The sequence below is a fragment of the Nelumbo nucifera genome, chromosome 7 (assembly GCF_055504915.1).
Source record: "Nelumbo nucifera cultivar China Antique chromosome 7, China Antique-T2T, whole genome shotgun sequence".
In the NCBI taxonomy this organism is placed as follows: domain Eukaryota; kingdom Viridiplantae; phylum Streptophyta; class Magnoliopsida; order Proteales; family Nelumbonaceae; genus Nelumbo; species Nelumbo nucifera.
This window is the reverse complement of record NC_142655.1, coordinates 13,468,271-13,480,102: the sequence shown is the minus strand read 5'-3', so window position 1 is coordinate 13,480,102 and position 11,832 is coordinate 13,468,271. Positions and strand designations below refer to the sequence as shown.

Here is an 11,832-nt window from a genome sequence, read left to right as displayed (position 1 = left end):
GCCTCCAAACCCTAGCCCGACTTGGCCTCCAAGAATGCAAATTCTAGTTTAATTTTGTTTTGGATTTTACTTTAGGCTTAGTTTGTAAAGAGTTCAAATACAAATATGTAAACTACAAATGCATACAAAATTTAAGATTTTGCACTTTACATATTTGTATTTGTATTCCTTCCAAGCTGAGCCATAGGGAAAATTCCTGATCCCCTGAACTTTAGGGGTTGTCTCAAGTCAGCCGTTTGGAAATTAGGAGACTGACTTGAGACAATCCCTAAATTTAATTTCCCTTTATTTTATTATGCTTTAAGTCTTCTTTTACTTCATTTATATACTTCAATCAAACAAAATAAGATAAAACTTGAAACAAAAATAAATCAAATTTGCACCCAAATAATTTGTACTACCATAATTTTGCATTAATTTTTACCCCGCAAGTGAACACAACCTAAATTACATGAAACTATGAACTTATGGAAAAAAAAAAGAGAGAGTACAAGAACAAAACAGGAACAAAACATCAACTCAGAGGTCAACGGCCACTAGACGTGAAGTCCTCTGTGATTGTTATCGAAGCGATTGAATCCTTTTCCAGCCATGGACCAACCAACTCAGCCCTTTCTTCTGCTATAGAGTTTGTACTGAAATCCTCCGGCAGGGGAACTTCACCTTCCAAATATAACGCCACATCAGACATGGTCGGCCTGGCTTCCGCCACAGCCTTAATATCTCTGTGGATGATCACCTGCACCCACTGTTCGTGCAGGTAAAGGAGTGCAGAAGTCACATCCTAGATGACCTTAAATCTCTGTGACCAATTAAGTGTCAACTTGGGTTGATCGAAAATGAACTTGTTGAGGCTGCTGTTTGACATGAAATCATAAACCAAGAGGAGCTCTCCTTTTCGCCGACAGTAGCCCAGTAGTCGCACCAAGTTGGGGTGGCGGAGCCTGCCGATGGTCGCGATCTCGGCGATGAATTCTCTCATTCCTTGGGTTGAATCATGAGAAATTCTCTTCACTGCAACTTGAATCTTTGATTTGGGAAGTACCTCTTTATAGACCCGACCAAAACCGCCTCTTCCCAGAAGCTCTTTGTCTTTGAAACCATTGGTGGCGAGAGAGAATTTCCTGTAAGAGAACCTATGAGGTCCATACTGAACCTCCCAATCTTCGAGCACTTCCTTGTACTTTATCTTTCTCACAATCACAACGATTAGCTGAGAGAGCACTAATCCACAAACAACTCCAGCAAAGGGCAACGAAATTGGCAAAATCGGTATCTTCTTTCCTGGGTTACTTAGTTTAGGCAGCCGTGACAGATCAAGCGATTCAGCCTCTCCGTTCATCTTAAAGCTCCAAGCCAATACGTTATGATCTGATCGAATAGCCCCGAAAGATACAGAGAACCCACGTACATCTCCTCCAAGAGAAACTCTGAAAGGTCTTGTTTCAAAGACATGAGAGGAAGTTTGGGTTTGGTCATGGTCGCCACGGCAGGAGCAATTGTAACATTAAGTTGCGTTTTGGCACCGTCATATTCTACCCATAACTGCAGTGGATCTCCGCTCAGGAACAATAATTTCGTAAACCCACCTCCATTATCGTCAGAATAATATCCTGCTGTAAAAGATACGTTGGAGATTAAGCCATTAAAGTCGATTCCAACATGGTTGTTGTCGATATCACTGAATTCTGGGGTCTGGATCGTGTCCAGCTCGACGGCAACAATATGACTGATTGGGTCCATGTTGGTGGTGATATCGAACAAACCCAGAAATTGGCTGGGCATGGCTCCAGGAAGCTCTTTTGAAGGTGAGATGACAAAAGCCATTCCTTCGCCAGTTGCTTGTGAGCTCTTAGTGAATGCAACAACAAAAGAAGTAGAGAAGGAGAAAACGCTACCATTAATGGAGGAGTTCTTGAATTGCAGGGGGAGAGAGTAGAAGAGGTGACCTTTCTGATAGAAGGGTCCATCCTTGTTCGTGAGTTTGACAAAACCAGTGTCTCCGACTGTTGCGTTACCTTTTAGCTCCACCAAACCATACACTTGCTTGGAAGAGTTGTTTGGCTCAACAAGCTCCAAGGAATAAGTATAATTGTTAGCATAAAAGGTGAAGTCATGTTCACCTTGAGAAGATGCGTGCTTCAGGTGGAATAGCAGAACAAACAGCACAAGATTAAGCAGGCAAGACATGGCTGAGTACATAAAATTAAGATGAAAATTCATATGTAGGCATCGATGGATCACATTTAAGGGCTTTGCTCATTTGTTTATAATTCTTCATTGAATCTAGTGGGAGGTTTGATTCAAAGTCTCCGCTACAACCCACGCACGCATGGGTCCGGATGTAGTAGGTTTCATCCAAATGTTTTTTTTGCTTGTTAGACAGGAATTATTGATTATTTTATTATTTTTGTCAAAATAATTAAAAATAAAAAATAATGACAGAAGAAAACCTAAACGTGTAATTGAGAGTTGGGATTCATTGGACTCTCTCCAACCTTAGCGGCAGGCACTCAACTTGGTCGGGGTAGCAGTTCTTGAAGCCCTCACCTGCGATTTCTCTCTCATGCATTCGTCCAATCTCAGGTGACTATAGTGTATCATATCATCACTATATATGCTTTACGGTTTCAATTTATCTCCCACTTACCTTTTTTTAATTAGGGATTTGCATAAACAACATGGGATTTCAAGCAAAACGCAAATTCCTGATTTTCTGGAATTGTTTTGTTGGATTTTTGTGGGATTTTATCTCTGAAACCATAAGTTCAGGCCATGATAAGTTGTAAAATGAGGAAATTTTGTGGTGGCTAATAAAAAAATAAATTCTAAAATCAATGAGTACTTAGTTGTTGGTGCAGAACTAGTAGGTTATATGGTCCAATCTACTAGGGCAATACATGGAATCCATTTCCCAGAGCTAGCACTATCTAGTTAAATGCTCAAGTATAAACAACTTCAAAACATGTCCATAGATAGAACAAAGGGTTCGACTATGATATGGAAAAGATATGATATATGAAAAACAAGCAAACTTTAATGTGAATGATTGAAATCTAGGTTTAATATATGCAGCCAATATTAGTGAATGCCCCTCCGTTTTGTGTAGCTCCTCTCAATTTTTACCAAAAAAACTCATCTATAAATTGATTTGGTGATTTACATTTAGGCCATATACTACTACTAATCATGTTGATAAAATTATATTGTGTGTTAAAGGTCTAAATAACTATGTGTTGGAAAGAAATTTCAAAATTTTCAAGGGGGCATTCTTTTTCTGGATTTTGAGAGGGGGAAAGTTGGTCAATGGGATTTTGATTCCCATTGACCAAAAATCTCATGTTCTTTTTTCAGATTTATATGAGGATTTGGGAAAGTTTATTTTCTCAAGTGATACCCATTTCCTAGGTGGGTAAATAACTTTCCCACATTGGGGGAAAGTTGCCAATACTTGAAAGGAACATAAATACCCCTTGTAATAATGGAATTTTATGGATAAAATGGCCATTGCCTTATTTACATGGGGAATAAAAGAACATGGATAAATGCACTTATCCCGATAAATGTTTTCTAAGAAACAATTACTTGGGTAAGTGCATTTCCCCGGGGAAATAATTAACCAAAATGCAAACAAGACCTAAGTGAAAATAACATTTTTCATATCCCATAATCATTGTTTCAACAAACTAGCTTGTAATTTTCTAATCTTCTAAAGTCTTAGTCTTTGTTCACCATTAAAATAAGGGCTAATTTATTTAAATATACTCTGAGGTTTCCTTAAGCGAATGGCTTATAAAACTACTTAAATATATTTTGTGGGTAGTTCCACTGCCCTCAATGAGTAAAACGTTTTGGGCTTTTTGCCTTTTGCCTTTGATGATCAAAAGTGCCCTTGACAGTCTACTGTCTGTTAAATTTTCAAAACATATCCTTAATAGTCAAAAAGGCTTTTGTCTTTGAAACAAATAAAAAGAAAAGTAAAAGATCGAAAAAGGCTTTTCAAAAGTTTTACAAGGTTACGTGGAGCATTTTGTAAGCTTTACAAGGTTCGTCTACATCTTGATTAGGTCCAGGCTTGAGACACTCAAGGCCTTAAGCGAAGCCCAAGCCCAACTGCCCATTCTTAGGTCCATGATAGATTGAAAATATAAATGTAGACATGGAAGTCATCTCAACAGAGTTTTGTTGCGAAGAGATCACTTTAAACAAATGAAACCATTTGCCAAGTGAAAGGGAGGAATCTCATATTCTCATCATAAGAAGCAATTACAGTGTACTAGAGCATTTCTTTGTTTTCAGCTCCAATAACACTCAAACCCATCCCATGTATTGCCAATGGAGCCCACCTGACATCAAGCCCAATCTTAAAGCAAATAGGTTGATAGAATGCGATAATCATCAAACACTTTTAGCTAAGGATTTGATGTCTATGTTGCCTTTTGTGGAGAAAGTAAACTCTCCTATAAGAAATTTCTCCTAACTTTCTGTTTCACTTTTAAGGTCCGTTTGGGAGGGCTGAGCTCTAGATACAGGTAAGCTGATTCAGCAGCTTTGAAGCACTCCTCATAATTCAAAGAGGTTGAAATATTGCTATGAACCAGAGTCTCTCTGGATTTTTATCAAACATAGCTTACAGTCTCTTTCTTGTGAAGCCCACCTCAGAAACCCAGCTTTAGCCCTACCAAATGGGCACTTATCTTCTATCAAACCAAACACAGCTCTAGAGACTTGGCCCCACAGACGTGTCTTTTTCCTGTTGGTCTACCTTGTTTGTACATTGAATTAACGCATGGGCAGGTGCAACACTAGCCCTAATGGCAAAAGGTTGTGCATGAGGAAGCTAAGGGATCACTTGCATCTTATTAGTTAGGGTTATGCCCCGAAGGATGCTTGTGTCTGTCCTTGGGATCACTTCAGCTGTGAGCAGTAGTAAGTCATTCTTGAATCATCATAATTACTTGTATATAAGGGTTTTAAAACCGGACCAGATAGGGAATCGTTATGGGACTGGTTCTCAGGTTGAACGGTCCGACTTTTTGGTTCGAACAAATGACCTGTTTTAATTTAAAAAAATAAAAAATGATCAAAAATCATTGTCTGAGTTGACGGTTTGATGGTTTAACCACTCAAATCAGTGGATCGCTGACCAAATCAACGGTTTTTGGCCAAAAAACAGTTTTAGGGTGAAATGAAACCAATTACTTGACCAGTTTCTAGGTTTTTCGGTCCGGTTCAGTTTTGAAAACCATGTTATATATACCGTGAGATTTGAGGAAATTATTTACATGTACTTTGCACTTTTAAAATCTACTTCAAACATTAGTCTAACTGATAAAATAAAAGATAAAATCCTTTTTAACTGTTTATTAAACTTTTAAAATAAAAAGGAAAAATTCCAAATTAGTGCCTTGTACTTTGGGTCTAGTGCCACTCTGGTCCCTGAACTTTAAAACATGACAATTTAGTACCTGAACTTTCAAAATATGCCAATCTAGTACCTACCATTAACCAACCCATTAATGGCCATTTGAAAAGACACAAATGCCCTTTAAGTGTCATCTAATTCTCTTTATCAACCATCCAAACATTGATAAAAATGAACAGTCCCAAATTCTTGCCTCTTTTGTCCAAGAAAATTAGGGTCACCAGAATGACCACTAAGACAACCTCAACTTTCTTGAATAGAAGAGGCAAGGATTTGAGACTATTCATTTTTATCAACATGTGGATGGTTGATAAAGAAAATTAAATGTCACTCAAAGGGCATTTATATCTTTTCAAATGGCACTTAACGGCTGGTTAACACGTTGGTTAATGGCAGATACTAGATTGACACATTTTGAAAGTTTGAGTACTAAATTATCACATTTTAAAGTTTGGAGACCAAAATAACATTAGATCCAAGGTACAGGGTATTAATCGAGATTTTTCCCTAAAAAAAATGAAAATAACTTAAAAATAAAGGGGAAAAGAGATCAAAAGAAAAAAGAAAAGAAAAAGAAAAATACAGAAGGGAAAATTTCAACCGTGGCTGATGCGAATTAGCACGACAACTGTAAAAGGATCCAGTCGGCAACAGAGAGACAGTCAAGACGACCAACTTTTTCCAAATTAATGTGTGCTTTTGAAGTAAATGGATGATGGTAGAGAAAATTCTATGCAAAATTGCAAACCATTACCCGATGGAAATACTATAAGGGCAAAACTGGGTGAGTGTTAGATGGAAAAGCATCCAACAATAAGGAACAATTAAGATTTAAGTTAGCTTTAATGTTTCAAGTCATCACAATAGTCGGTGAGCAACAGCCAACAGGAGTTTTTGACAAGAGATATCAAATTTGGAAAAATCTTACTAGCTATAGCAAAACCACTTGGGACAATATCTATAAATATAGCTCTGAAGCTTGGGCTGCTAAGGAAGTGATGTAGCGCAATTCGGCTGCTTCCAGCTGAAGGTGATCTGGCTTCCAGTAGACAATGGACTTAGTTGATATGCAAAAAGCGAATCAGAGAATCCGGGGTTGCTTACCCGACGAGGTCGCTCCGATGCTTAAGTCAATACTTGGTTGCGAGCTGATGATAACTTAGAATGCAAGAGAGCTAGAGAGCAGAGATTACGCGTACCTTTCACCCCCAGGGGGTGAAGCCTTCGTGGGTTTCGCGGAGTGGTTTCGGGATCCTCGTTACGATGAGGTCCGTTTCCGCGTTAATTGGGGATAATGCTTCCAGCTGATAAGATTCATCACTTCCGCCTGAATCGAACGGGAGAGATAATGCTAGCTGTTATGAGGCGTGATCCCGTAAGGCGTGGAATCTAGTGGCGAGATCTTTGGGGTTGCCAAGCAATGGTCGATCAATTTTACCCGAGCTAGTGCCCTTTTGATCTGATCTGGTATGAATGCCAAAGTGCCTTGGGACTGAGGTGGTCCTGATGCGATCGTGCCCTGAGGTGAACTTGTCCCGAGGTGGGCTTGCCCCGAGGTGGTTTGGTTATCCGAGCTCGATTCATTGCAGACTTGGTGCGTCGGACTGAGCTGTCATCCTGCTAGTTAGATCTAGATCTGTTCATGGGCCGGGCCGGGCTGGGCTTGGGCCGGGCTTTTAGTGTTCATTAACGAAAAAATAATTGGCCCAAGCCCGAGCCCGGCCCGACCTACAGGCCTAGAACTTGGGCCCGAGCCCGGCCCTAATAAAAAGCCCGAAGCCCGAGCCCGAGCCCGAAGCCCGACCTAATAAAAGAAATTAAAATTTTTCCCTACATTATCTATTTTAATTCAGATGTTTTTTCCCCTATTTAAATAAACACAATTTTACATTCTTAAATCAAAAAATTTATTCAAATGGAAATCACAGAACCCATTTTAATTTCATTCTTTTTTTTCTTACAATCAAGTGAATCAACAACCTTTTTTAAGGTTGTTTAATATATTCCCTGTTGTTTGGTTGTTTCTATACAACCAAGGCAAACCTGAAATAAAACACATAAGAGGCTTAAGAGCAAATCATATAGGTTCATATTCCTACAAATAGCATCACACACTAAAACTAAATTCATATAACTTCAAGTTCATGTTCCTCCAAAGTCATAAAAAAATAATCTGAATAAGACAAATAAAATCCATAAAACATGTTTTCCATCCATTCTTGAATTCACCAACAACATGGAATATTCCAACTCTCAAGTTCCAAGCCATTCTAAAAAATAAAATAAAAGACTTCATTGCCCATATGACCATATCAAATAGAACATGTTCTAGGCTTCTAGCCATCTCAATTCATTCTTGAATTCACCAACAAGATTGAACATTCCAACTTCCAAGTTCCAAGCCATCCTACAAAAGAAAATAAGAGATAAATTCAGTACTCATGTCACATATGTAATTTGTTATCATGTCAAATGACAAATAAGTAATGGAAATATATGTTATTATAATACCTAAAACATATCATCAAGTTCAACATTTTCATCATCATCATCATTACTATTTGATTCTCCATCCTCTTCTAACAAGCTTGATCCTGAAGAAGCCCCTAACAAGCTTGATCCCCCTACATACAATTGGAAAATCTATTAGAAAAAATTAAATGAATCATATATTTTAATAAACAATAAATAAAAAAATTACCTAATACAAGGCCTTGTGCACGAAGCCAATCTTCAAGACAAACCAAAGCTTGAATTGTCTTGGACTTAAGTGAACTTCTCCAAGGATTGATCATCTTCTTTCCAATGCTAAATGCAGATTTGGATGCAACTGTGGAAATAGGAATAGCCAAAATATCTCGAGCCATTGATGCCAATTCAGGATACCTAAGTGAACTCTTATTCCAATACTCCAAAACATCAACATCTGCTTTGATATCAAGGTTTTGTTCCTCCAAGTAAAGGTCTAACTGAGTTTTTTCACTTTGAATCTTTCTTTTTGAATTCAAAAATTGCTCATAATCCTCAAACCCATCACCATCATCATTTCTCTCACTCATGTCAAATTGAATAGAAGATCCAACAAAGGAGGTGGAGGAAAAATTTTCTTTGTATTCATTAAACAAATCATTGAGAGTTTTAGTTATAGCATTAACATGCTCCTCAGCTTCATCCCCATAAAGTTTATCAAAACAATACTCCATTAACCTAATCTTGCAACGGGGATCCAACACAGCAGCACAAGACAAAATCATACTATATTCAGCCCAATATTTATCAAATTTCTCCTTCATTTTTCTAACCATGTCAGTCATAAAATTCTAAGGTTCTTTACTCACTAACATCAAATGTCTATGAATCATCCACACTCCCTTGAAGTAAATGTTTGAAGTAGAGTACTTAGTGGCAGAAAACATGCAAGTAACATCATAAAAAACCTTTAAGAACTTGTGAAGCTTATCCACTTTTCCCCATTCTTCTTCCGAAAGCATAAACATTTTAAAAATATTATCCCTTTGCCCCCAATGCTGTAAGACTTGCTTATAATAAATGGCATGTTCAAGCATCAAATAAGTTGAATTCCATCTCACACACATATCTAACCTCAATCTTCTAGTTGTGTTTAAGTGAAAACTTTTTTCAGCAAGTTCATAAAATCTATGCTTCCGGGCAGCTGATTTCTTTATATTTTTCACACCATCCCGAATCTTACAAACAACATCATCAACAATATTCAAACCAGCTTGCACAATAAAATTCAAAATATGGCTACAACAACGAACTTTGAAAAAATCACCACCACACACCAAAGATTTATGTATTGAAGATCTCAATTTCAAAGAGTTAGCCATCACATCATTGTAACTAGCATTATCTAATGTGATGCTAAAAATTTTTTGATCAATATTCCATTCGCTTAAGCACATGGCCACTTCATCTACTAAAGACAGTCCATCAAAAAGGAGGTGCCAAAGCTTTAAAGCGAATAATTCTTTTCCGTAACTTCCAATTGTTGTTAATCCAATGAGCAGTTATACACATGAATTCATCATTAGTGTGCTCAGATCTCCAATTATCGAAAGTTAAACAAATCCGACCAAGTGTATTAGACAAATCACTTTTCACACCCTCTCTCTCTTTCACATAACTAGACATGATATCTCTTTTAGCAGTATGCCTACTCACATTTTTGAATTCAGGATTTATAGATTGAATAAAGAATCTAAAATCAGGTTCTTCAACAGTAGTAAAAAGGTGTTTTCCACATACAAGAAAAATTGATAATGCCCTACGAGACTCTTGTTGATCAAACTTGTAGTTTTTCAAAGAAGTACTCCCATCAGTGTTTGTTTGAGTAGTTACTTTGTACTGTCTAATATCCTGAATTCTACGTCTAGGGCAACGCTCTAAATGACGCTTCAAGTGAGTAGTTCCCTTACTTGACTTACCTTGTAATATTTTCATGCAGTGCTTACATCGTGCCTTCTCCGAATTTATCTTTTCCATTTCTTCCCACACCTTAGATGTCAATCTTTTCTTAGTGGAAGTCTGGTCAAATTCTTGATAGTCATCATCAACTATATCTACTCCAGCAGCCGCATTTTCACTTGCCATTGACATGATAGTAATTATTAAATATGAAATAACCTGCATAATGAATTCTAATTTTATCAATAAGACAAGCATATATTAAATAAAAAACTAAAAGAAATTTCTACAATTTGTTTACATTAAAAAAGACTATAATTTCTGAATCTGCAAAAAAAAAACCAATTGCAGATTATCCAATATAAATTCTGAATTCAATAATCAATATAAATTTGAATTTATTTACATTAAAAAAGAATATAAATTCAGTATAAATTCTGAATTCAATAATCAATATAAATCAGAATTTATTTACATTAAAAAAGAATATAAATTCTGAATTCTCAATATAAATCAGAATTTATTTACATTAAAAAAGAATATAAGTTCAGTATAAATTCTAAATTCAATAATCAATATAAATCAAAATTTATTTACATTAAAAAAATAATATAAATTCTGAATTCAATAATCAAATAAATCAAAATTTATTTACATTAAAAAATAATATAAATTCTGAATTCAAGACAAAATAATATAAATCAAAGTTTATATAAATTCTAAAGGAGAGAAGACCAACATTACGTAGTAAATTTCTATTTCAAGACAAACAATAGCATTCAAGCAAGATGATAGCATTCGGCTATCACTATTGTTTCTTTGTGCATGTGAAGACTAACAGATTTTCACTCTTCCTCTTCTTCTATTTCTATCACTTTTCACTTGAGGTATGATGCTTAAGTCCCATGGGTTATAGAATTTTCAAGAAAAATGGCAATCAAACTTTATTAGTATTGTGATAAAGATGCTGTACAAATAGGAAAAACCAACATTTCCCTCGTATTGGGCCAATACCTGCTACCCACCCATACACTGCCTTTTTGGGAAATAAACTATCAATACATTTGCTCCCTTCCCACCCCTTTTCTTGCAGGAGAATCAGCCACACAATTGGCTGATCTTGGTACCCATCTATAGTTAATTCTCAAATCTCTAGTCATAATTTTAATGTTTCTCATTGCATGTCTATACTGCCATGAACCTCCATTATCATTTCCTAATCAACCAACAACTACTTGAGAATAGATGGCGGGTGCTGTTCACAGTCGATCAGTATTCTGAATTTCTAACGTAGTTTCAACGGGAAAACCAAAAAGAAATAAGGGAAAAACAGAAGATGCATTTTCTCAATGTTCGTAACTGGTACTAACAGAATATATTATCTCCAACAGTTATAATACATAAATCTCCAACAATTATAACAGAATATATTATCTCTAACAGATTTTAAACAATACAGTGGTGTTTAAAATCAATACGGTTTTCTGATAAGCGTATGAAGTATGAATAGGTCTAAACATAATATATGGTACTAAGTCCCAAGTGTTTCCTGAATGAAGATTTTCAGTTATTCTACAACACCACTAATGGTGATCCCCAGCTGATGATGTACTCCGATTCCGATGATACACCAATTTTTAACATATCTCTACATGGGCAAGTGGCGACCACCATGTGGGCGGCTTCCGAATGTTATGTGGGTGAGGGCAATGACCTGGTAGTGATACTAGTGAATAGCCCTAACTGGGAACTTCCAGAAGCGGACACCAGAAACGGATTCATGACTGTCGGTTGCGACACCTCTGGAACTTTGTATGACTACAATGGCAAGGCATTCTACGTGGGTTGCAGATCAGGTTGCTTGAACGATACGAAAGTGACGGGGTTATCATGCGACGATGGCCTTGGATGCTAACAGACCACTATACCCAAGGGCATCACTGATTTTCATATATACACAGGAAGCGTTTACTACTTCT

General features: G+C 36.7%; 1 protein-coding gene and 1 pseudogene across 1 annotated transcript; both read right to left on the bottom strand.

Annotated features, from left to right (window-relative positions):
• Positions 1–400: 400 nt before the first annotated feature.
• On the bottom strand, positions 401–2,224 carry LOC104611367 (L-type lectin-domain containing receptor kinase V.9 pseudogene; annotated as a pseudogene).
• A 5,278-nt stretch (positions 2,225–7,502) lies between these two features.
• LOC148790185 (zinc finger BED domain-containing protein DAYSLEEPER-like) lies at positions 7,503–8,679 on the bottom strand. The gene is made up of 4 exons (XM_088892223.1): positions 8,549–8,679; positions 8,127–8,419; positions 7,961–8,049; positions 7,503–7,520 (listed from the first exon to the last, which is right to left on the bottom strand). The coding sequence occupies exons 1-4, from the start codon at positions 8,677–8,679 to the stop codon at positions 7,503–7,505; spliced, it is 531 nt and encodes a 176-aa protein (XP_088748349.1).
• Between the last annotated feature and the right edge of the window lie 3,153 nt (positions 8,680–11,832).